The sequence below is a fragment of the Galendromus occidentalis genome, unplaced genomic scaffold, assembly GCF_000255335.2.
Source record: "Galendromus occidentalis unplaced genomic scaffold, Mocc_1.1 scf7180000077463, whole genome shotgun sequence".
Taxonomy (NCBI): Eukaryota; Metazoa; Arthropoda; class Arachnida; order Mesostigmata; family Phytoseiidae; genus Galendromus; species Galendromus occidentalis.
The window spans coordinates 124,069-148,767 of record NW_003805451.1 but is presented as its reverse complement, the minus strand read 5'-3'; the positions used below and the strand labels follow the sequence as shown (position 1 = coordinate 148,767).

Here is a 24,699-nt window from a genome sequence, read left to right as displayed (position 1 = left end):
CAGGCAGGCAGACAGTCACAGCTTACGTGACCACATAAGTCCCCTGTGACGGGGGCATACTTTACGGGTCTCTCTCACGATCACCACGAACTAAAACCACTTCTGCCTTTTCTTTCTGCTTGCTCTCGCACTCACACTTTATCATTCTTGCTTGAATTATCTCAGTCGTTGTCTACAGAGAGATGAGGCGAATAGGGACGGTGGGACACGCAATAATTAGCTTGTCCCGTCCCAGGAGAGGCCACACAAGTACTGATGCACAAGAAGCCGCCTGGTCGCATACGAGCACTTCTTTGCCTCAGCCTCCCCAGGTCTGAAACTTTCGGCCACATGTCTCCGTCTGCGTGCTGTGCCGACGGTCAATAAGAGTAGTCGTCTGTAGGAATTAGCTCTCGCATTGAACTGACGCAATCCTTCTCGAAACCCTCGGAATCTCCGAGAGACGGTTTACCCGGTTCGCCCGATTCCCGTCGAGCCCCAGCTGACATCACAAAACAGCATAGTTGGGACGGGACCCATTGCCGAGATTCGGCTGGACCTTGAGGCCCGTGTACAACGAACGTGTCACCTTCGCATGGACGGAGAGCAAGCGGTCTCCGGCACGAATACTAACGCTGCGACAGAAAGGGACACGGTGTGCTGAAGAAACAAGAAGACATATCCAGAGACTGTGAGGCAGCTAATTTTTCCTCTGCGACACCGTCAAAGACCACCGGTGATAGTAGGAAACTGTCGAGGAATAAGGTGGACACGACAACGAGCGAAAAGGAGAAAGTGCGCAAGGCGACGAATGCTCGCCAAATGGACGAAGGAAATTCGCTCTGGTCCGCTCATTAGGAGCGGAAGAAGCCTACATAAATCTGCGACATGAATTAGTTTCTGCTGACTCAGATTGCTTTTCCTGCCCCGGACTTCCGCCCCTGCCCCCCGGACTTTCGTCCGTCCGTCCGTCGGTTCGTTTGCCGAATTCCTTGGCCTGACCATCGGTGTTCTGACCTGTCCATCTGAATGGTGGTGTCACTTAGCACGTTTAGCATTCTATTCACCTGCACACTTTTCCTCTCCTTCGTGGCCTCGCTCATCGATCCTCCTCCTCCTCCCCAAGACGGCCCCTCGCACCTCGTCCCTCGCTTAGATTTCCCTCCTGTGTCACCCACGCAAGTTCAGAGCCGGCGACCCCGCAGCGAATTCCCTCGACTGCTGATTCCGATGCGAGTCACGGTGAGCGAATCTCTTTTCTTCGCTTCGGATTCCCCTTCCGTTCTCGCTCCTTTCCGCCTCTGCCAGACGTCTCCTCGGAGGTTGCCTGGACACCGCTTCGGGACCTCTCGCTCGCGAACGTCTCCTCCCTCCATCTTTCGATCCGCAATATTTCAGTGGGAGACTGTGAACGCATTCTGACGAGCAGCACGGTTTCTGTCTGACTAGCTTTTGTATGTATGTCTCACCAGAAAACTACCCGGAGAGAAGTCGATCTGCATCGATGCAGCCCACGGAGGCGAACTGCCGTGGCCCTTTCGTGCTACGTACGGAGAGATACCGAGGACACGGGTCAGGATACTAAGCGATCGAGGTAGCAACGGAGTAACAAGCGGAAAGAACGAAACATCGCCCGGTCGCTTGACCGACCGCCTAGCCGGTGGGTCGGTCGATTCGTCCTTTAGTCACTCCGAAATAAATTTCGCCATTTTCCGGGCCATTACCGAGTGGCCGGGTAAAGCCGGAGCTTTACGAGCAGAAGCGAGGAGGCCGATGTATATGTGCCCCGAATCAGTTCGATTGAGCCTCACCGTCTCCAGCGCATCTTCTGTTCCCTCCATGACTTCTTCATGAGCTCTGGGGACATAATTTCCGGCGAGAGTTTTCCTCAAAATTCCTCGCAGCTGCTAAATCGCAGACGCTGCCGTTCTCTTTTTTTCCAACTCTAGGTACCTAATAGCGAGACAATAGTTATTTTCCCGCTGACGGTTGGCATATTGTGCTCGACCACTCACAGCAAGAAGCGGACTAGGAGAATCTTATTAATAAAACATGTTGCTAAGCGAAGAGGAAGCCAACGGGACGTTGACAGCTTCCATACGTCAAGTCTGGGTAAAAGAAGCGAACGAACGAGCGAACCGATCTGAATAGCCGAGCTCCTTGGGTCTCTCCGGCCCTGCCCCGATCGTGCCCCGGTTCTCCCTCACTTCTCCTTTGCTCAGCGCTGCCTGCAGACGGAGCCTGGCTCCGCTTGCCTCTACTGAAGAACATAGTTGAACGATGATGGACAACCGCTCCCGGTAACCGCATATGACGTTTACATACAACTCGGATCGTTATTAGAAAGCTCTCGAACATACCATGGATTCATCACGCCGCTCAGAGATCTGATGGATCCTTCACATATGTATATTAGGGAAATGTATCCTTTTCTGTTTTCGACACTATCATTAATTACTTGACATAGAGTATTCATCATTCATGTTGAATATCTCTATTTCGCCTCTGGATGGACAGATATCGATCGGCTCAATTCATAGGAGAAACGCTACCTCGGCACTTTCCCTATGGGGTTAATGAATCCTGTTATTTCTTGGGGGAAAAGGTCAGTAATCTTCAGTCACGGGTAGACATTAAATTCGGTCTGAACGCTCGTACGCTTCAAACGGCATACTTTCTTTGGCTTATACGTGCAGAGTAATTCTATGGGGACAAGTAGGAGGAGTGAGCGGCTCCTCGAAACCGGAATCTGTCGTAAGGCTCCGAATCGAACGCAAATTGTTGATTTACCTGACTTTCCATGCCATGCGTCATTAGCGCAGTGATCGTTCCGCGCTCATGAGACCCGTTGGCAGAAAATGTTTCCTTAATGATATGGAGTGACACATCGGGATTCCGCGTCAGGTTCCGACGAATCTCAATTTGGACCGCTTATTACCTCGTGAGCTTGAGGCACGGCCATCGAACCAATCCATGTATCAATCGACAGCGAGCTTCGTGTAAATTTCTTCGTGAATGGATCCGTGATGCATGGGGTGGAATCGACCGGGGAATGATTGTGGAATCGTTCACGGGCCCTGGACTGATTTCCTCCAGATCGGAGGAGAATTCACTGCGGGAGCTGGTTCAGGGCGGAGAGACTACAGAAGAAATATCCTGGTGGTATGAGCGATAAGGAAGAGAGTCGCTCGGAAGATATCGCATATCAAAATCAAGTCGATTGCGATGTATTAAGCGTGGGTGTAAAAGATATGCTCAACCGCAGTACGCAGGGGTAATCGATAAAGACCCAATCGCCCGATTCCCAATTGCCCGTCAGCCTGGGTGCCAACATGTTTTGATAATTTTCACCCAGCCTGACCTCCTACTATTCTGGCGAATATGGATCGGTCGATCGGAGCGATGATCATGTTGGTTGCTCTCTTTTTGAGAAAAACGCTGAAGGAGCTCTCTGGAACAGCAATTCTTGAACAGCTGAACTGACGCGAGCATAGCACGGAGTTCGGAGTATTTTGGTAGCAGTCACGACTGCAACGCTTGAGGAATCCCCTGGAAGACAATTTTTTCCAACCGTCAGGCCTAGTCGAACTCGCCCGAATCGCCAGGAACGCTCCGCTCCCTGCGCGGCGGCGGTCTGCTCCCGCTCGTCCAATCATCACCTGCGCTAGATATTGCAGTGGGTCAAAGACGAAGAGTCGCAATGGAGTTCGGGACTGGTCATCATAAGTCATACCGACGATTCGGTTGCCCGCACATTCGAAACTATTCTTTACAAAAGTAAGACATGAGGACCGGACATTCCATGAAGGAGGCATGGCGATCGGTTCTCCGTTGGATCAACTCAGGGGCGCAATTCTCTCACACCGACTCGAATACCGAGTCCCACTCCAAGCCTCAATCATTTCTCTTTTTTTCCCTCGAACTGAGGTTTTCTTGTGGCGACACTGTAATACCGCCACAAGATGGCCGCTTTGTAGCTGGGATATACGAATATCTCCCCCTCCTCATGATTCTCATCCACGGCAGGTTGGTCCGGAAGCAACCAAACTGCGAGTCCCTCCCCTTTCATGCCCTCCCTCCAGAGTCAATCCTACATTTGCCTCTGATTCATCTCCTACAATCGTCGTTTCTCTATATTCCTCTTCCTCCTCAGCTCCGGGTTCTGTTTCGCTAGTCGCCCGGTTTCGTGGTACCCGAACCGTCTCCGATTCAGCGTCCCCCGTACGATCCGTTCTTACATATATGAGATCTGTTTCGGGATAAAATATTCAGATCGGTTGTGACCTCACAGGCCCTTTCCCCATCCCATGTCCTTTTTGGAAAGAACTGATTGTGAGAAGGGCAATCGTGCCGACCGCTCAATTCGTTCGCTCGCTTCTCAGTAAGGTTTCCGAGACATATTCCGTTTCTCCATAGCTCATTCGAGCACCTGGCTGCGCAGAGAACTAATTGTAAGTCACATTGGAATCCAAGGAGAAGATTCACCACTAGGAGGTCTCCTCGCTCGAGTCCCCGTTTTCGTCGCTCCTCTCGTTTGCGGAATTCACGCCGCAGCATACTATCCTTTCTACTCTCGATGGATCATCACTCATCTTTGATGGCGACGACTCGAATGCTCTCTGTCTCCATCCGCGATGAACCGCAATCTGAGATTCAGATGGGTTGAGCTTACCTACGTAGCGTCCTCCAGCGACTCGCGGTCTCGACGGTAGAATCTTATCATCCGAACACGCGACGCAGCGCGAAAGGACGATAGCATCCACTCTTACGGGTGCAACTTCTCATAATGTTCGGGGCCATAAATGAAAAAAAAAGGTCTCGTGCAGCCCTTCTTCGGAAGCCTGATTCTAGACTTCCCCTGTTCTCAGCTGGTTTCCGCGATCTTCCTTATGCATCATATTGGGTATGATGGGATAGATCTTCCGTGCTTCACGCCTCAGTCCTAATATCTTTCTCGAGGAATCCAGCCCGAGTTTTCACATCGAATTCATTGTGCTCGAGGAGTGATCCCTTTTGCGGGAAAGCCTCCAATCCGCGGCTGGTATGGGCCATAATATTGCAATATCTCTGGTCCATGTTTTAGTCGGAACATTAGATCACACAAACCTGAGTCGGAGTCTTTGAGGCGCGTCGGCGAGAGCTTTCGGATGGAACCCATTCAGCAGAGCTTTATGAGACCCTCCTCCATTGAAGGCCAGGGTCTCTCCACAGACGGCCCTCACGCACTTCAAAACCGAGAAGAGCCAGCTCAGAAGTCCTAGCTAGCCTCACAGCGGAGAGGACATGCGTTAGCGGTCCCGTAACGGATCTTGAAATGCCGTGGGGGAAAGCGTCTCAGAAGACATCCGCCTCTAAGCGACTCGAGCTGACACCAGGGTTTTACTCGCCGGCGTTCTAGTGCAGCCGGAAGGTGATCCGAGCATGCCCGGATGTTGTCTCACGTAAGTTGTTGATTCGTCACGGCTTTTTTATTCTTTTACACTTACGTGAGACCAGATATTTATTTATGAGGCTTCCTGCGGCTCGGCTCTGAAATACTCGTGCTCGAACCTCCAATCATCCTCCTGCATTTCCGCGCGCTTCCTCCGTCGAGCAGCCTTCTTCCTCTGCCGTCAGCCTGGTTCCGGATTGCTGCAATCGACGTTGACGCTCCCTGCTCCCTTCAGGAAGCTCCCCGTCGTCTTCCCCGTATAGTCATATTCAGCCGCGCTCTCCTAACATGAAAGTATTCCCCGTCCCCGAAAATACCGAATTTGACTGAATGTGCTCCGACATGATTCCGCTTCGGCCATTCGACGTCCTCGGTATTGCACCGAGGAATGATTCCCTCATTCGGATCTATTATTCCTGAAACCTGCCCCCAAAGCCCGACCAGCCCCCGAAACCTCGAAGAATCCAGATCGAGACCATCGCAGGTGGAGACCATGGGGCTGCAGACCATGGATCTGAAATGAATGGTCGATACCAGGTGGGAGGTTTTCTCGCTGGATCGGAACAACAACGAGAAGATATCGCGTGCAAGATTCGGGTCGTGTTCGGTAGCCTCGGAACTTTAATGAGTCATTATGGATGGTATACTCCGCTACTCACATCATCATCGGCATCATCGATTCGCAAGCTTTTCAGCGTGGCCTTGAGACTGCGAGTGGACATACCCCCGCAACCGTGCAATTATTCAATCAATTCCGTCATAGAGCAGCGAATCGCTGCTCTAGCGTTGTCTCGGCCCACTAAACGACGATACAATTTTTTGTCCGTCGATCACAGGTAACCATTCAACAACTCAAGATAGGCACGCGCGTGTAGTCACTCGATCCACAGGCAGCCTCCCCGTTGAACTAGATTCGGATTCTGGGCTTCCTCTCGGATAGACAGACGGTCAGATGAGCTGACTCGAGCCCGGATGATCCTCCACTAGTAACGGAGACATTCCTGAAGCGATATTTCGATTCCTGTCTCGAGCTCAGCAAACGAAGCTGTTTCGCGATCAATCGCGTTGTTTGGTCTCATAGGTCACAACACTGCGCGGGCCGATCCACTGTGGAATCGGAATCGATTGCGCGTTCTCTTCCAGCGCAGACTCGTTACGCTTTTTAGAGCTGGAGGATGAGAGCGGATACTCGGGGATATTCTCATTCAGTCCGGAGGTTCGTGTGGGACATATCGATTCGAACAATCATCCGAAGTTCTCAGCCGCGGACTTTGTTTGCCGAGACTGATGTGAGATGGGGATAGCGGATAATGCCAGGTGATGATTATGCATCTGTGCCATGAGTACGGAATGATTGCGATCCTGGGCGGATTCGTATCGTTCGACATCTCCCCGCTGAATACTCTCTCAGGAGGATGGAACCCCAGGAAGTTCTCCACGGAGAGCTCCCGTGAGATTGCGGACTTTAAGATCATGGCGCTTCCATCAGAACCCGTTCGGTGGAGTCGAGCTCCTAAATTGGATGATGAGAGTTTTCCCCCTGCTGCCCCCGAGACCCCATCCCTCGGTGGGCAAACATGTTTCGTCTCGGCTCAGGCTCCGAATTGGTTTCGATTAAAAGTTACCTCTCATGCCCTTGAACGAATCTCCCCAGCAGACGGTCAGAGATGTCTGCAAACAGACCCTTGAAACGCGCGGCGACGACCTTTCCCTTGAAGACCTTCGAGCAAACATCAACCTACCGCCCTTGACTCCTGTAGGAGACCGATGTCACTCACGCGACCAAGAATTGAGCTGTCCCCATCGCTGCTTCATCAGCGCAGATCTGCGCTGACTGCAATCAATTGTCTGTTCGCGTCCCTTGCTCTCGGTTGGATACCTCCAGTGTATCTCTAGACTTCGGGATGTTCCTTTCGCTGGACGCGTAATTGTGGACCGGGTAGAATTCTGGAAGTGAGAAGTGACGCGAGGAAGAATTTTCCTTCATCCGAAACGACGGACAATGGATCAAGGACGATGGTGAATGCTTCAACGAGCCTGCGACTGACTGGAACTGGCTTCCGAGATCGCCGCAAAAAGAGGTGAGCTGGACCCCGGTCCACGAACAAGAAGCGTAAAAATCTGTCTCCGACGATCAGGATGTCTCAGTGGATCGAAGCTGCAATTTACATTGAGAATCTATCTGATCGGATGACTGCGGCGGGAAGGCTACCGGGTCGATTTCCGATTTCGAGCAACATTTGAGACAATGTCGACCTTCGAGCTCTCGGCCGAATCGAGAGCGGTCTAACAAGTTCTGGCGTGATCGGACTCGAGAATGATCGATAAATAATAATCTGACGGAAAATATTCCGCGCGACGAGAGATTCTTAATTCGACGGGCACTTGGACAGTTTCCTCGGTTTGAGATTTTCGTCCTCGATACTCCCCCGAAGACGAACTGACCACGGCTCAGCCGAGCTCAATGGAACGTAGCGGACACAGAGCTCGCGATACGGAATCACCAGAGATTCCGTTATCAAAGGGAGGCGCTCCCAAAATACACGGTAGTTTATATTAATCTCGGATCGCTATTATCTACCGCTTTGACTGTGTGCTCAGAATTTCTCCGACGCGGGCTTTATGAGCGTAGCATAATTATTCGCTGCACGGTTCCGTCGACCATGAGCTTCGACCGTGGCATGATGAAGGAGCTTCATGATTCCGAGTGAAGTAGTCGTAGCATTCAACTATTTCAAAAAATCAATACATTGAATACCAACCTCGATTCCGATTCCCTATCTCGCGAAGAGATTCGTCGAGCCGTACATTCGGTAGAGTCGACGGCCGAACCATCGCTCGGACTGCATGCTCCGAGTTTTGAAGGATGTACCTCTCTCCGTTTCGATGGACACAAATACGAAACGTTTTACGACCAGTGTGAAGTCTCCAGATGGAGCGTACTCGGGCCTCCGTTGATCACGAATTTATTATCCGAAGTCCGTCATCGAACTCAGTTAACGATAAGCCCAACGTCGGAAGCGCTGATGCTTATCATTCGCGTAGACGATTAGGCAAAGAAGTTGATGACACGATTAGGAATCATAAATTACTTCTGAACGGTCATCGAACTCGTTCGCTCCATTTCTACTCGAATTATGGAACGCGGACTGCGTACGGTAATCTCGCTATATCAGGACGCGCGACAGCGGCCTATCCGAGATATCGCGATTCGAGGGAGAAATTATAACGCATTTTTATGTCTCACATTCGCCAGGGTTTCAAAATCCTTCATGCGATTTTTCGGAGTTACGATCGATTTTTCTAAATACGCGGTACGCCAAAGAGCGGCCCCGAATCAAGGAACAAGGCTCCGAATGGAAACTGGGTTCCCCCTGCCTGTGCTTCCTTGGTCTGAGCATACATCGAATCACGCGGTTGTTTCCGAGTCAGTCGTATGCTATACCTGACCGCGTAAACCGATTCGACCGACCGCCTGGGCGACCGATCGGTCGGCTGAGTCGGACGCTCCGACAGTCGGTCACCCAGCTGACCGGCGACGAGCTCTCTATCCGACAAGCTCGGGCTGACAGATAGTGCTCGTAGGAACACGCGTCAGAAATCATTACAAAAGTTCTCACATCGGTGATCGGGTACGATCTCACAGATTGCTCGGCTTGCTGTACATTGAGTTTATTTTGTGGATTGTTTGATCCCTTCTCAAGCGAGATCATGCCAGCCGCAATCCAATCCGCGGCGCAGCGTATAGGATTCACAAATTCGGGAGTGGTGTCGGCGAAACTTGCGACGGAAGTTCGCTCGGCCGGAGCAACAGTGCGTGGCAAGGTCGTCGTGCCGCATTGAGCTTGAAGGACTGCATGTGACAGTTACCCAGCCGGCGAGTAATGCGGTGACCTCAGTTCTTCGTTGGGATGCCCGAGTTCTCGGAGATCTGCTCAGCTGTTCCATTCGCACACATTCCCTTCCTCTGGGTGGAGAGAAATTTCCCGTCATTCACGTATTCGGGGCTTCAGGAGCCCCCGCCGATACGCGCAATGATCACCGGAGACCTAGAATAAGACCTATGAATGGAAAGATCGAGATTCTGGGCAGCCCCAAACCCCTCTGAGCGCGCACTTTGTGTTGTGAGCGAAGCGCCTGATGATCGCTCGCGCTGACCGAGAGAACGTCGCGTGAAGCTCATGCTCATCTCTGAAGGCCATGACAAGAGCAGGCCCCTCTCTGGTATTGCAACGCAGAACTCCCCATGCGTAGCAGAGGCCAAGCTGACCATCAAACGGCTTGTGTACGTGAAGGTCGACAAATAATGCCCCGGGCCTCAACGACTTGCATCCTGAATGAGAAAGAATCAATCTTGACTGGATCGACAGGATCGAAAGATCATGATCTGCAGCTGCAAGAGTCCCGGCCATGAAACTTTCTCCCCTGGGTGGCAACAGGGGGAACTCATTCAAGTGGATCTCCCGAACCGCGGTCCCGACTCCTACAATTCGGCGTCGCAAATCTGGCAGACAGGATTAGCAGATGCCGCCAACCGCATCGAAGCTCAGGGAGCATAGGTTAGTCGTTATGATTTATGATGACTCAGATGGCGCATACTGATGATTTGTTCCGAAACTTATTCGAGACTTATCTCAAGAAGCCGGCTCCGGGAAACATTGCGCCCCTTGACGTACGCGGTCGCGGGCAATCGTGTTCCGGGCGCGCCTCTCCAATATTAATTTGGGAGAATCGGATTCGAGAGCTTCGCTGACGTCGAGAGAAAGGCTCTCACTCAATCCCGATCCAGAGAGCACTCGCCGCAAACGAGGAACGGTCCCAGGTACAGTCGAACCCGCTTATAAGAAAACCGCTTAAAAGAGAAAACCGGATATAAGAGACCGATCCCGATTCCCCGATTTTTTCTCCATAGGACTTCATGTTATAAACCTCGCTTATAAGAAACTCGGATATAAGAGAAAACCGGATATAAGAGACAATTTTCAAACCCCGGCCCCATAGAGTTCCATGTTGGAGACCTCGTATATAAGAGAGAACCGTCTCAAGCAGAATTTCTGTTTGCTCTTCCATGACTCCTCTTCCTCTCGGAACCTGCGCGAATGAGATAACACGCGCAGATCCACGGTCCGATATCATCATTGCTCCGAAAATGATCGTCCCTCCACAGGATCATGATACAGGCATCCAAGTCATACGAGAACGAGATGTTTCAAGTCTTTTCATAGAAAAACCGTACCTCGGATATTAGAGAAACCGGATATAAGAGACCATTTTCAATTCCCCGAGAGGTCTCTTTTAAGCGGGTTCGACTGTACACCTTCGACATATGAACTTCTGGATCTGGCCCTAAACTGCATTCCGGATTTCGCTATCGGACGCACCCGTTCACCTCAAGACCCACGGGGGGAACGGTCCTGGCGGGCTAGGTCGGTCAGCTCTGCTCAACCGGAGCCAAAGAGAAGTTGATGCAGAATCGGAGAGTTCAGTGCAGTGGACGGAGCTGACGAACACTAGCATACCGGGAGACTATTATGCGAACGCTCCCGATGACCGTGATGATACGCGAAGTTCGTCCACAGGTCGAACAAACTGCGATCGGCCTTGACCTTAACATGTCGTCTGACTCGGCATCCGTCCGGCGGAAATGGGAATAGCCCTCTTGCCTCGAAGGATTCTTCGAAGAGATAGTCCGAGGCCCAATCCAACTGGTCAACCTTCCGATGGAGACCATGTAAATGAATGTCGCTCGATTATAACGGGAGCTGATCTGGCGGCCTGGCGGCGGGGATCCTCTGGCAAGGCGACTGCGCACTAGCCGCCAGTCACCGCAAGTCGGGAGCCTCCGACTCGGGCCTGGCGGAGGGCGGAGCAAAGTCTCACGACATTCCGAAAATGCGGCGGGGAAGCCGCAAGGCAACACACTCGCTCCCGAGTCGGTATCCGATTCCCAGAGTCCAAGCTGATGTCTTGAGCTCATTCATAAGCGCTAGGGTGTTCTGGTCAACCAAGGCGAGAAGAGGTCAACGAGAACCGTCAAAGCTGCTATATGCCAGAACGTCTTGAAACTCCGATTCCTTTCCAGAATACGTGCCAAAGTATCTCCGGTCGAGACGGTAGGAACTCTGAACGAAATATCAGCGCCAACCCAATCGGAGACATCAGGTTTGAAGATCCTGAAAACGACAAAAGACAGAGTTGAAAATTTACTTCTCCTGTGTTCCGCCTTGTCCTGTTGCTCGCTTCCGAAGAACCGAATCGATCAGAATTACGACGGTGAGTTCCAGAAACCCAGAGATTATTGTCGATGCGAAAAGCTTCTAGGCCCAAGAGAATTCCAGGAATTTGAGTGGAGGGAGGGCAGTCTCTTGAGTGGAAAGAAGGCAGTCTCTTGAGGACTCGAATCGAGTCTCACCTCTCGGAGATTACTTTCAATGTTTCTGCAGCACCTCCATTCGTGAACCCCCAGTTGATATCGACGTTGAACCCGAACTCGGTGCTGAATCGTTCCCATGTATGTACCTCGAAATCCTCATCATTTCGGGAGGGGGAAGCCTCGACCACAGCCGAGCCGATCGTCGTTGGATTTTCTGGAAGTGAATGATGCGAGTCCTCGAGAAGTCCAGTTCGCGCATCCGACTCTCGAAATCCGAAAGCGCGCAGACATGTCATGCCTCCAGAAGGGATCAGCTTGAACTGCCCGCGGGATCTAGGTGGCCCTTCGTTCCTCGGCCGCGTCACACGCCTGTCTGCTGTTGTGTAGCCAAACGCTGTTGTGTTTGGGCGCGCATGTGGAGGAACCGGTAGTCATCAATAGAAGTCGTGCCGACGGGGAAAATAGCTCTCAGAAAGGTCCCTTGTTTTTATTCTGCTACAAGGAAACGACGCAGACACCGCCCGAGTTGTGTGTGAAGTTTTCGTCGACTCTCGACTCGAGCGCAAACATGTTGGAACCGCAAGCGGGCCTCGCGACAACCCGCGAGCGCATCGAGTCTTCGTTGGCCCTCGTTTCGGTTCACTTGCAAAGAGATAAGGAAGCCTCGCAACTACTAGACGCCTTCGGTGGTCAAAACTGTTATAGCAATCCCACCAAGTCCGGTTTATCTGAGACGGATTATTTCAAGCTTCCGCTCACGCAGATCGTGCGCGAGGAAAACCGAACCCCGCTACCACCAGAACTTCTGCAGCATTTCCAGCGGATGAAATGTCAATCCGAATCGGGTATATTTCCCGAGATCCAACGGGCATGGGCCGCCGTCGACTCGGACCTTGTCATGTGGAACTACCTGAACGGTGGAGATGTCGTCTACTACGATGGAATCGAAAACGTAATTCTGGCCGTCGATCTGATCCGGCCTAAACCGAACATGTTCGCGAATCATGTCCACTACCTTCTCGCTGTGGCGACACCGTCTGAAATCGTCATACTGGGTGTCACGCTCGCCGAGAACATGCTAACGTCCCCATCTGTGATCGAATTGCATTTTGTCAACGAGCCCCTGTACACATACGCGCTAGAGAACGTCGTCGTGACCAAGATCAAGGGTGCGCGGAACGGCCGTATCTTCCTCGGCTCCCAGGACGGTTCCCTATATGAATTCAGTTACCATGCAGCTGCAGGATGGCTGCAGAGTCGCTGCAAGCTCACCAACTGCTCGACACGCTTCCCGATGCTCACGAGCATGCTGCCAGCGCTCTTCCGTTCCATGGATCCTATCGCCGAGGTGTGCGTCGACAACGCCCGTCAGATCATCTACACACTGTCGGAGAAAGGCATAATTTCGGTCTACGATCTCGGTGTTGACGGCACGGAAACGAGTTTCGTTGTTTCGGCAGGTGAAGAGACCCTCCTGAAGACAGTGTCGGATTGTGATCCCGCGCAGATCCGGAAAATCATCCACATCGAATCGGTGCCTCTGAACGATTCGAGTCATGTGCATCTCATCGCGTTCACACAGTCCGGTGCGAGATTGTTTCTGACGACTTGTGAAGCGGGAGCCTTCAGCAACCGACCAGCTGTGCTGATGGTGCTTCACGTGCGATCCCCGTTCGCGTTGCCCCACCGGGTGAATCAAGTCACCAACGGTCTGATCCTCCGGAGCACGTCGTTAATGCTCGACCAGCACAACGAAAATCGTTTTCATCTAATTTCGTTGGATCATTTCTCACATCTTCGACGAGTGAATCAATTTGTGGAAACTTATAGCTTCCTCGTCGTGGATAAGAATATCTGGTCGATTTCCGTGGCCGAGAGTGCGGCGAAACTGCAACGGCAAGGTGAAGCCGCCACGAAATTTGTGATACTCTCGCATGACGGTTGTCAAATCTTGTCAAAACTGAGTCCGGTCGAACAGCTCCGTCATCTGCTGGCCGAGAATCGACTCAACGTCCAAGCTCAACGGATCAAGACGTTCTTCGCGTTCTACAACTATCTCGAAGGATGTATCATGTGTTTGCAGATCATGTGTCGGGGCGATATCAACGAGCATCATGTGAAGCAGGGCGCCTTGGACGCTTTCGAGTTCTACGGCGGAGAACCGAACGTCGATGCTCCACAACATCTGCCCCAGACAGGACCTCAATTCCATCAACCATTCCCGCAAACTCATCCCCAGGAGACGATGCTCAACGCCACGACCCTCTCCGGGGGATCGATACACCCTCAGCAACAGGTGATGAGCACTCCGTTCCGCGCACCGGCTTTCGGGAGCAACCAGTTCCCAGTGAGCCCCATAGGCCAGGCTCAGATGCATCAGTCGATGGCTCAGGACGTGAACATGAACCCTCAACACTCGCCTGCGAACGTGTCGGGAGTGACGACATTCCAGTCCCTCAGTCAGGTTTTCACGCATTCTTTTAAACACGAAGCCATCTTCATCTACTTCTCCCGGATAATCCGGCCCATTCTCGACAGCCAACTCGCCAAAGAAAGTCCCCCTCACGCGGGAGAGAGTCCAAAACTCTCGCTTGAGCTCTCGGCCCCGACCCTGAAACCGATATTGACTTCACTCGAAGGCCTCAAAGAATTCCTACGGAACAGAGTCACCGTCCCCGAGAGCATGGCTCTCAGAGCTCAAATCCTCACCACGCCAGACATGCACGCCGGAGGTATGGGATCTCAATGGAAATGGAAAGCCGTGCTCGAAGAACAGAACTCGTTGAGTAACCTCCTGCTGCTGCTGAACCACACCACCGAGGTTCTGAACCTCTGGAGGATCGTTGCTGAACACGACGTCGAGATCATATCACGGAACATGAAACCGGAATTATTCGCCCGTCTCAAGAGCATTCAAGTCAAGGACTTCATCATCAGCGACAAACAGTTCCTCAGCGCCCTAGCCACCGCGATTGTCAACTGCTACATACGTGACGGTACGGCGACGGCCTCAGTCTCCCAGCAACTCAAGAACTTCTGCCCTTCGATCTACGGCGACGAAGACGCCCTCTACACGAACGCATTCGAGAAACTGACGAACGCTTGCAGCATCACCAACGCTGTCGAGCGGGAAACCCTCCTCCGGGAAGCGCTCGACGTTTGTCGAAAGATCAGCGTCGAAAACCTAAACCTCCATGCGATTTGCGGTTTGCTGAAATCTGCGCAATACCATCGAGGTGTTGTCAGCATCTGTCTCTGGGCAGCCTCGAAAATCGATCCTCAAGGATTCGGTGTGGACTTCGTCAGTAAAAACGAACCGGTGGACGACGAACGGGGGAAACGATTCTTCGAGGCCCGAAATCGCTGCTACCAAATCGTTACAGACGTTCTGAACGAGTTGTATCACGACGCGAAGCGACAACCGTCGGCGTCGACGAGTAACTACGAAAAACTTCTGAAACTATGCTGTGACACCAACGATTCCCTTTTCCATCTGTACGTTTTCGACTGGCTCGTGGCCAGCGGTCAACGAGAAACACTCCTACTCTTGCGCTCGGCTGATCTGGAGCATTATCTCAGCCGAAGGGCGCAGAAGGACAAAGACTCAATTAGCACGCTGGATCTCTGGTGTCGCTACCACAAACTCAACGGGAAGTTTGACAAAGCAAGCGCATTGCTGCTGAACATCGCGCGGAGACAGGGAGCGGATCTCTCGCTCGCGCAACGAATCGAATACATCGCAAGAGCGATCGTGTGCGCGAAATCCGGGGGGCCTAGTACAGCTGAGCTGTTCACCCAGCTGGAAGAGTTCCTGGAGCTGGCCCAGATCCAACACATGATCTACGAAAGGGTTCCGGACGAGCACGTAAAACAAGCTCTGAACAGTCAGCTGCTTCTGATCAATGATCTTTATCAGAACTACGCCGAACGATATAATCTCTCGGAATGTCAGCTGCGACTGCTCAGATGCGGCGGTTACGAAGACCAGGAACTTGTCTCAGGACTTTGGGCTCGCTTGATTGAGCAAGCACATCAGAGAGGCGAACTCACCGGAACCCTCCGATCTGCGTGTCAATCATTTGTCAATACACCGTCGTATTTCCCGTTAGATAAAATTATCGCCAACGTCGAGCGTTTGTACTATGGTCAGAATCCTCTGGAAATCGCAGAGGTGCTCAGCAAAGCGGGAGTGCCATGGACCGACTTGCAGAGAGAGTACCACGAGCTGTATACGAAACAGGATTTTATCCAGCTAAGGGATCGACTCCTGGTCGTTCTGACGGGGATTGTCGCGAAGCTCGCGGGTTCTCCCGAGCTCATTCCACGAGAGGGCTTCCGGACGAAGGTCCAAAGGATCTTGAGCAACATAGATACTTATATCGTACACGCGCAGAGCCATGTCACTAATCCTGCCATGACCGACCTGATCCAAGACCTGAGACGTTCGCAGACGATACTCCAAAACCTCGCTATGAACTTTTGGTGAACGAAGTCGTTGTGATGATTAAGGAAAACGTTGGTCATTCTGTATGGTGAATTGATTGGGAAACTCATGTGTCGAGAAACTGATTGGTGCTCGGGCAGACGATCGGTCGCTTGTGGCTGACGGAACAAAGTTCGGAAGGAGCGCTCGAATGAGGTCGATAGATAGACGTAAGGAGTACTGGATTTTTTCTATGTAGATAGGATGGAACGGTCGATCGACGGTTGTTTCGATATTGATAGGGAATTGCTCCTGGAATTGTACAGTCAAGTTCTCGAAGTCTCACTTAGATTATACTGGAAAATGTGCCCAAATAAACGAATGTGTTTTCAGAAGAATTGTGCTTTCCTCGAATCTCGCAGCGATAATCTATTTCTGAAATCTCGCCGAAATGAGAACGTGTTTTTTTAACCGGACGATTTGCAGATTCGGACAAATACTCGTCGCTGATCTATCATTTACAACTCAATGCGGGCTGGAACAAGGAGGTTCCGCTCGAAGGCACGATTGGATTCTACAGGCCCATGGACAATCTCGGCTCCGGCAATTTCGGTCATGTGCGGATAGCGGAACACGTGCTTCTCCAAGGTATGTATATTCGAGAGATAAAGAAGGCAGACTTTCCATCAATGGACGACGTGGCGAAGAGGCGTCTATGAAAAGAGGGAACAATTCTCGCCCGCCGCCCCGATACTGCATCAAATTCGAGTTCTCGAAGCCCACCCCGGAAGCTCGCCGCGGGTGCTACCTACGTATATGAGGGTTCATCAGAATCCGGATCCAGACACATATTCACACCCTCGTGCCGTAGTACGGTTCCATTATTCGCTTCTTCATTCGCATTCCCATGACTTCCGGAGTTTCCAAAAATTAGTTTAACTTACTCCCGACCCGCAGGTGAGAATGTGGCGCTAAAGACCATACCGAAGTCTCAGAAGTCCGGAGCGAAAGTTCACGCGATGGTGGACCGCGAAATCGAAGCATTGGAAACGCTGCAGCACCCAAATATTATCCGTCTCTTCGAGGTTATAGAGACAAGCTCAAACTACTACTTGATTCTCGAATGCATTAGCGGGGGCACTTTAGACGATAGATTGAAGAATGCCGGGAAGTATTCAGAAGCTGATGCGGCGACGGTTTTCGCCCAGATGGCCTCCGCCATCGGACATATGGTGAGTTCCCCGGCGGTTCACTCATACGAAATGCAGGTGAATTTCTCATACGAAGCATTCTCTCTATCGAGAACCGTGTGGACTCACGGCGGGTTGGGCGCTCACCTGCTTTTCTACTCTCAGCACCGGAATCTCATCGTACACAGGGACCTGAAAGCCGAGAACGTCCTGATGCAAGACAAGCTGCACGTGAAAATTTGCGATTTCGGCTTCAGCAAGCGCCTGAGCACCCTGTTCGAAATGCAGCACACCCACTGTGGCTCGCTCCCTTATGCCGCACCGGAGCTATTCGGTGACAAAAGCTACAACGGGCCGCAGGTAGACATGTGGGCTCTGGGGGTCCTTCTGTTTTTCATGCTCGAGGGAGAACTCCCTTTCCCGTCCCGAGTCGCATCGGAACTCCAGCAACAGATCAGTGAAGGCATTTACGAGGTTCGTGTCTGCGACGATCAATGATTCGCGCACGAATGCATCCACCTCTATCGGATTCCCGAGGATTCGAGAGAATTCGGGAGATTCATGAGCAAGATCTAAAAACATTTCAGATGCCAGAAAACATCAGCTCCAGCTGCCAAAACTTGATCACGGGCTTGTTGGAAACCATCGCATCTGAACGATACACAATCGAACAAGTGACAACGCACTCTTGGCTACGGCACTTGAGTCTGCCGTCTCCCCATCCGAGGTTCGGGCTCACACCCGGGGACATTGTCGGAGAAGACGAGCAGAAAGCGCGGGATATCCTACGGAAATTGGGGGTTTCGGATCAGATGGTGGAGGAGACCGCGGTCCAGGGCGCGAAGCACCCGATCACGGGTCTCTTCCGTGTAGTTCTTCATCGTCTGCATCTGGAAGACGCCGCAATCGAAAAAGACCTCATCAATTCAGCGTAGGGAGCCGGGGACCCAACGAAGTGCATTCGGCTGCCAGGGATGAAATGCGGCCTGATGGCTAGGGTTCATGGGAAGCGCTTCTAGTAGGCACTGATATCGGTCATCGGGGGGTGGGATTCCACCGTGGAGGTTTTGCACAAAAAGCTCGAATCTGCCAACACTTTCTCAAGTTCGGAACGCCCCATGGGAGCGTGAATTTGTATAGTGTATAACTTGAACCAGGTGGCACGGAATTGTTCCGGGCAGCGGCTCCTGTGATACGGCGGGAAACTCGTGGAGGATGTCACGATTCATTGAGCACTCCGGAGGTGTTTTTCTATCCAAGATATTTTTGGATAGCGACAGCAATGTTTTATTTTTGGTGACAAGGGGCGCTACATGGAGCCGCGTCTTCGGAAAAATGGGATCCTTACTTATCCTCGAAAATCGCGCTGAATACCCGAGCATATCATGTCAAGATCGTACGGAAATCAGTATGACTTCATTCCTGACGATGAATCGGAACCGATGCGATGGCGCTCATAGTCAGCGGGAGGTCCTACCCGTTGATGAATCCGAGCGCCCAGTAGCGTTTGGTATCGCGCTTTATCCTGTTGAGTGAACATTCGCTTCCTGGGAGAATAAATCATATGATTGGACGAAATACGCCATCTAGTACTTAAGTAAAGAAGAGATCCTACGAATCCAAAATACTGGGTAAAACAGCTTCCGAGATCAAACGAACTTCATCCATCATTCCGAGAGCGATTGCTAGTCTCAGATCTCAAAGTACCTACAGCCTCTTACTCTCGACGGAGTGGGATGCGCATTCAGGATCCGTCGCCAAGAATGTGAACGAAAAGAGCGGCGTATCCCACTACGGAGTCAGAATGTCAGTCATAAGGCGAAAATCGCCAGAGCTTCACAAGTAATAAGCTAAGCGTTCCAGAACATCGTGATATTGGGGATGACGTAAGTTCCTGCAGTACTCATTCAGAACGGTAGTGTGGTCGCAGTGATGAACGTGAATAGGCACCACGTATTCCAGGCGACGATGGTAGCTCCTCTGCGGGTCCGACACACGCACGTCGGCCAAGATAGGGAATTCGTCTTCGTCCTCGTCCATCTGGACTAATCTGCAGTGATCGCTGTCGTCTTCTTGGAGGGCAACCAACAACTTGGAGCCGCTGACAAAAGTCCGCCGGACGTGAGATTTGTCCATACGAACTTTGCTTCTTCCGAGATCTTTGAATTTCGAGTAGAGCGGCTTGCGAACATCAATCGTCTTCTCGATTGTCTGGGTGTTGACATTCATTTTCAAGACCTGGTCAAACAGACCTCTCACACGTCTGAAGGTCGGGCTCACCGTCAAGACGTCCTTGTAGATATAAAGGTAATTATCGCACCGAATGTAGCTCGCGAACCTCGTCGCTGGGTTGAGTCCTCGCGGAGTTCCATAAGACTCCAAGCACAACTCGCGGAAGTCTTCCCTCTTGGTGCTGGACAGCTGTACTTTGTCGACTCTCAAATAAATGAGCCAGTCGTCATGAAGACTCATCTGCAACGCGCTGTAGTAGGTGTTCGGAGGCTGGCGAAGATCCAGAATCCTGGGATCGCCGTCCGAGCTCAACGTGTCGACTTCTATGCAGCGAATATTGTCCCCGTATCCGGTGAACATTGTGAAGACTATTTTACCTTCATAGGCGCACGCGCAAAATTCCTCGAGCAAAATGTCCCTTGCAATGTCACATTGCCAATCCCAGTCGTAGTCTTGCTCCTGTTTGTAGACGACGATTTCGTTCAGTCGGTTCGAATGGGTCAACATATGCAGAGAGTTCATCACAGTCACGAATTCGAATCTCTCATTTCCGCTCCTCAGCTCGGGGATGTCGTGCAAAGTCTTGTGAGAGATGATTCCATCGGGCGAGCACCGTAGACACGAGGTCTTGAACTCAACGCGGGAGTCCAGACCTCCGTTTAGCTCGCAGGGCGGGCCCGGAGTTTCGCTCCAGATCAAGTGGATGTGATCGGAATAGAAACGTCGCCTCGTCAGTTGCTCCACTGGCACTTGCTGGAGTGCACCGTTTCGACAGGAAGACGCAGAAGCGCTTTTGATCAGCCCCGAGAACTCAACGTACGCCTTCTCGAGGCCCGCAGGCGTTAAGTGGGGGTAACGGACGAACTCGAGAACTTTTGAAATTTCCTTCTTTGCTCTCCGTCTGCGTTTTTTCCACTCGGTGAGCAATCCAAGGACTTCGTCTTCGGAGCGAACTTTTAGATTATCTTGACTTATCACAGCGGCCATGAACTGTCCCGGGAGCCGGAAAAGGAGCGACTTATATTTATCCACGTTTTCCGCAAGGCTGCTCGCGGCGAGTTCCTCGAGCTCTTCCATGTCTTCGTAAAAACATGCCAAGTGCAAAGCTATCACGGCAGTTTCTGGGAGGTGAGACTCCAAGTAGTCTCTGCAGGCTTCTAGAAGATGCGGAACTTCGAGATAGTGGATCGCCATATAGAGCTGCTGTATGTTTTGTAGTCTCAGTTCGAGGTTTCCAGTTTCGAAAAAGTTAGCCACCGCTCTCAGCGTCGGGTAGGTGGTGACCCTCGCATCGAAGTCGCCTCGCGCGGATCTGCCCTCGTCCCAACGGTAACAGGTGCGGAAATACAAGCTCATGTTTCTGACTAGGATGCTTTTCGTTCTAACGATTTCGCCCTCGATACAGTGGAGAATGACATCGTTGGTGGCAGCGCGCAAATCTTCCTCACTGAGAACGCAGCCGTCAAGGAGGCGATCTTCGAGTGGGATATGAATTCTCTCCGGCGGCGCGGGGTTTTCCACATCGGTTAGAGCATCCGATGGATCGAGCGGTATCGGAAGTCGCATCTTGGAGCATAGCTCATTGTACTCGTGCGGATTCGTGCTTCCAAGTAAGGCTGGCGCGGTCCTGTTGCGCGCCGACGAAAAACGATGACCCGGGCGCCGCGAGCGCTCCTGCATGGTGATCCGGTGGCTTGATATCCACGCACAAATCCGATCGACGGATAAATCAGCTAAAACATGCGCTCGTGCAGTTTGATTGACTAACGCAACGATTCGAGCTTCCCCAGGATTTAGCACCGGCACAATTGATATTTAGAGCGTTGTGTCCACTGTGTTCGTTGACATAAACACTCCAAAGGGAGAGAAGGAAAATAAGTTGTCGAGGAGAAGAGGGCAATAGATTATTTTCGAATATGCTCATCCCGCCTTTGGGAATTCATGTTTCCGGAAAGGAGTCCTTTGCGGCAAGGGTATTACGGAGATTTTCTTTCTCTATGGTCGCCGTCGACATCAAGTCCAATGAGTCAGCTTTTAGTTCTGGAGAATGTCTCGCACTCCAAGGGGAGCGCGTTCGGAGATAAAGCGTATTACGTAGGGGAACAACTAGCCTACGCAGAGAGCGGTTGAGGCGGACGCATATCTGGAACACGCACCATTGAACAGGGACGCTTCGCCCCTCAACATGAAGAAGCTATGAGCGGTTCGACCCGAGGATTCGGAAGGATTCGAATGCGCATCCATGAAGGCTCGCTCCCTACTCTTCAGACAGACCAAGCTAATGCTCGCCGTGTGTGACGAACTCAACTTCCGACCGAGTAGTGTAGTTGGCTTGGCAATGATCACATCGCCTCCTTGAAACAGAGTTCGAAAATGGAAACCGCATTGAAATTCGCTATGCTGCGACGAGTGTCTTCTGAACTTCAATCGTACCGAACTTGGATTGATCCGCTGCCGGGAATTCTATGTTTCCTCCGGGTGAACCGACAAACACCGGATGTGGTTCGAACCCCGATCATCAGTGGCGCTGAATGCGATTGAGAGCCTGCGTTCAGACTCCGGAGAAGGGAAGGCGAACCCTCCTTATCCTTCAGATTGGGACCCGAGAAATCGTGGGAAACCATACTACATTATGCGACACCTCGCAGCGATATTGCGTCTGATATCCCGCAAATCCCGCGTCGGCGAACCAGCGCTGGCGAGCCAAACTAGCTCCGCTCGCAAGCATCTTCAGCCGTCCTACATCCATCTGGGCAGGTTCAAATGCGTCCGCATGAGTTTAGAAAATGAGACAGAAAGTGGCTGACGAGAGTAGGCTTTAGGGAAACCCCATTCATCGGGCTCAAGGATGGTACAGGAGAGAAAGCTAGTGCGGGGGAGCCATGGGTGGTAGGTGGCACCAAAGAGGTACTGCCTCCACAACTGAAGGATCCGACAGACTCCCGCAAACCTAAGCATTGGAACGAGCCGAGGGAGAACATTCCATTTGACAGGTCAAGGCATCGATTCTTCCGTTCATCATGTGAATGGTGAGCTTTTATTCTCAAACACGAGATCTCTCAAAGCGTAGAATAGTGGTCTTTTGTCCTCTTTCAGTTCCTCCATAGTGACCCAATCCCATCCGTCGCAGTAGTCCGGCTCCATGTTCCGCACCTGGGAAAAAAGAGGTACGAGAGCGAAGTGACTTCCACCCACGATGTTTCCGGCGAGGCTCAGACTTCCAAACCCGGGCTGAGGGTTCGCATCCGTGCGTTGTACTATGAACATCTCTCGAGCAAACCTGAGCATCTGGTTTCGTGAAGTCGATGAAACCCTTCATGAAGATTGTGACATAGTGATAATTGACGTCGAGTCGTACGGAGTTGACAACATCCACGAATGAGATGTCTCTCAGATGGACTCCCACTTCCTCCAGGACTTCTCTTGAATTCAGATAAATGAGTTCGGTCATCAGGAACTTGGAACAGGAAATCATAAGCCGAAGGGATCCTCCTGTCTACCTTTGAGCAGTTTGTTCCCAGGACTCGCCGAATTCCACATGACCGCCGGGCAGTTGAAGACATCCAGGTCCAGTGCTGTTCCTTCTAGTGCCTATCAGGAACTTGCCCGGATGCTTTTCACTCAAGACAAATACCCCACAGCCCACTCCGGGTCGCTTGACGTCTTTGGGACTCATCGAGCCCTGAATTGGTTGGCACTCAAGAGGAGGATGCAGACTTGTCACGAACACTGTGACACTACTCCACTGCTAGAATTTCACGCTGCCAATCAGTGGAAGTTCGGCCGCGACCGATGAATTTGAACTTTCGAGGATCGTCAGTTGTCCGCTCAGATACCAGTTAAAAAATCCGTCCAGTTGTCCGCTCCACAAAATGACCTCCCTCATCAGCTGGTCGGCTTGAGCGGTCTCGCTTGCCCAGCCCTAAGAACCGCCAGGGGACGCCTTGATCTGGGGAGAGGAGACTACACGCATAACGGCCGAGATAACGTCTGCCTGACGCTGCAAACAGGTTCACGCTCACGTTGCTTTATCTCACTGCGGCGTTCAGAATAGGCTTCTCGCTTCCTAATCGCCTCGAGCCGAGTGGACCGTAGCGCCGCCGGATCGCCGAATGATTTGAAATTTGAATTGTGGTTTGAGTTGATTGCGCACGGAGCTTTCCGGGACCTTTCTTGCCCCACGATAATCGTATTTATGATTGATGCTCATCATGCTCGATGAACATCGAGCATGCCCCCGGCATCGGGTTATAAGTAGAGCTCCGATTCAACCGGAATCCCGATTCTAGCTGTGCGGTTGTGAGACTCATATCATAGACTCAAGCTCAGGCTACATCATGATTCGTGAGTCGGGAATTTCCTAATGCTTCCGTGGAAAACAATAAAGCCTGGATTCCAGTTTTCCGAAGAGTTCTGGAGAGCGCGCGTCACATCGAAATGCCCGGTTTTATCGAAGCTCCAGCCCTAAGAGAGCCACGGTTGTGGCTTCATGCTTGGGTAGCACGTTTTGGCAACTTCCGGGAGAACGCTCATCGCTCGGCACGAATCCAGGACGGACAATGAAATAATCCTCGGAGAGATATCCTCTGATCCGGTCAGCCTGCGGGATCTCAGGAAGCGATACTCGATGGAGAAACATACATCATCTCAGGATAAAATCGGTAAATGCGAGCCGGGGGAGTTTGTTTCACGCTCCATGGCAACGGGTGCCCGCTCTCTCGATAGCTCGATTACACCTGAGATATTGTATTCGTGTCGCACGCGAAGCCCACGTTCCAATCATTTGGTTTCCGAGGTTGGCGAAGTAACGTAACTATCAGAGAACTAGTTGGGCAGGGTGCTGCCGACGATCTTCCTATAGATGAGTGACGAAGTGAGCGCCAAAACAATAAAGAAAACCCAGGAGTTGTTGGCAACCGTCATCAAGAAACCACAACCAACTGAGAAACTCCTGAAGAAACCACCTTTCCGATTTTTGCACGACGTCGTAAACAATGTGAGTGCTGAAGTTTCATTTCGTCAGGCTCGAGGCTCTGAGTACCTACTCGCAGTGGCGTACCCAGGGGGGGGG

General features: G+C 51.7%; 4 protein-coding genes across 5 annotated transcripts in view; 3 read left to right on the top strand and 1 right to left on the bottom strand.

Moving 5' to 3' along the window:
• Positions 1-12,317: 12,317 nt before the first annotated feature.
• Nup154 (nuclear pore complex protein Nup154) lies at positions 12,318-16,501 on the top strand. Its single transcript, XM_029111714.1, has one exon. The coding sequence runs from the start codon at positions 12,352-12,354 to the stop codon at positions 16,267-16,269; it is 3,918 nt and encodes a 1,305-aa protein (XP_028967547.1). The 5' UTR covers positions 12,318-12,351; the 3' UTR covers positions 16,270-16,501.
• A 724-nt stretch (positions 16,502-17,225) lies between these two features.
• LOC100904324 (serine/threonine-protein kinase NIM1) lies at positions 17,226-18,331 on the top strand. The gene is made up of 3 exons (XM_018639875.1): positions 17,226-17,438; positions 17,562-17,870; positions 17,984-18,331. Exons 1-3 carry the CDS (start codon positions 17,226-17,228, stop codon positions 18,329-18,331), a joined length of 870 nt encoding a protein of 289 aa, XP_018495391.1.
• A 4,294-nt stretch (positions 18,332-22,625) lies between these two features.
• LOC100904043 (nucleotide triphosphate diphosphatase NUDT15) lies at positions 22,626-23,540 on the bottom strand. 2 transcript variants are annotated; one of them, XM_003744251.2, is made up of 3 exons: positions 23,129-23,540; positions 22,909-23,050; positions 22,646-22,781 (listed from the first exon to the last, which is right to left on the bottom strand). In XM_003744251.2, the coding sequence occupies exons 1-3, from the start codon at positions 23,302-23,304 to the stop codon at positions 22,647-22,649; spliced, it is 453 nt and encodes a 150-aa protein (XP_003744299.1). In that variant the 5' UTR covers positions 23,305-23,540; the 3' UTR covers position 22,646. The 2 variants fall into 2 exon arrangements, with proteins under 2 accessions (XP_018495416.1, XP_003744299.1); XM_018639900.1 differs by having other exon boundaries at positions 22,626-23,050.
• A 949-nt stretch (positions 23,541-24,489) lies between these two features.
• The window catches only part of IFT54 (intraflagellar transport 54), a 3,789-nt gene continuing 3,579 nt past the window's right edge, over positions 24,490-24,699 (top strand). The window contains exon 1 of the mRNA XM_029111715.1: positions 24,490-24,624. Within this exon, the coding sequence (XP_028967548.1) occupies positions 24,490-24,624 (135 nt within the window). The remainder of the gene's footprint in view (positions 24,625-24,699) is intronic.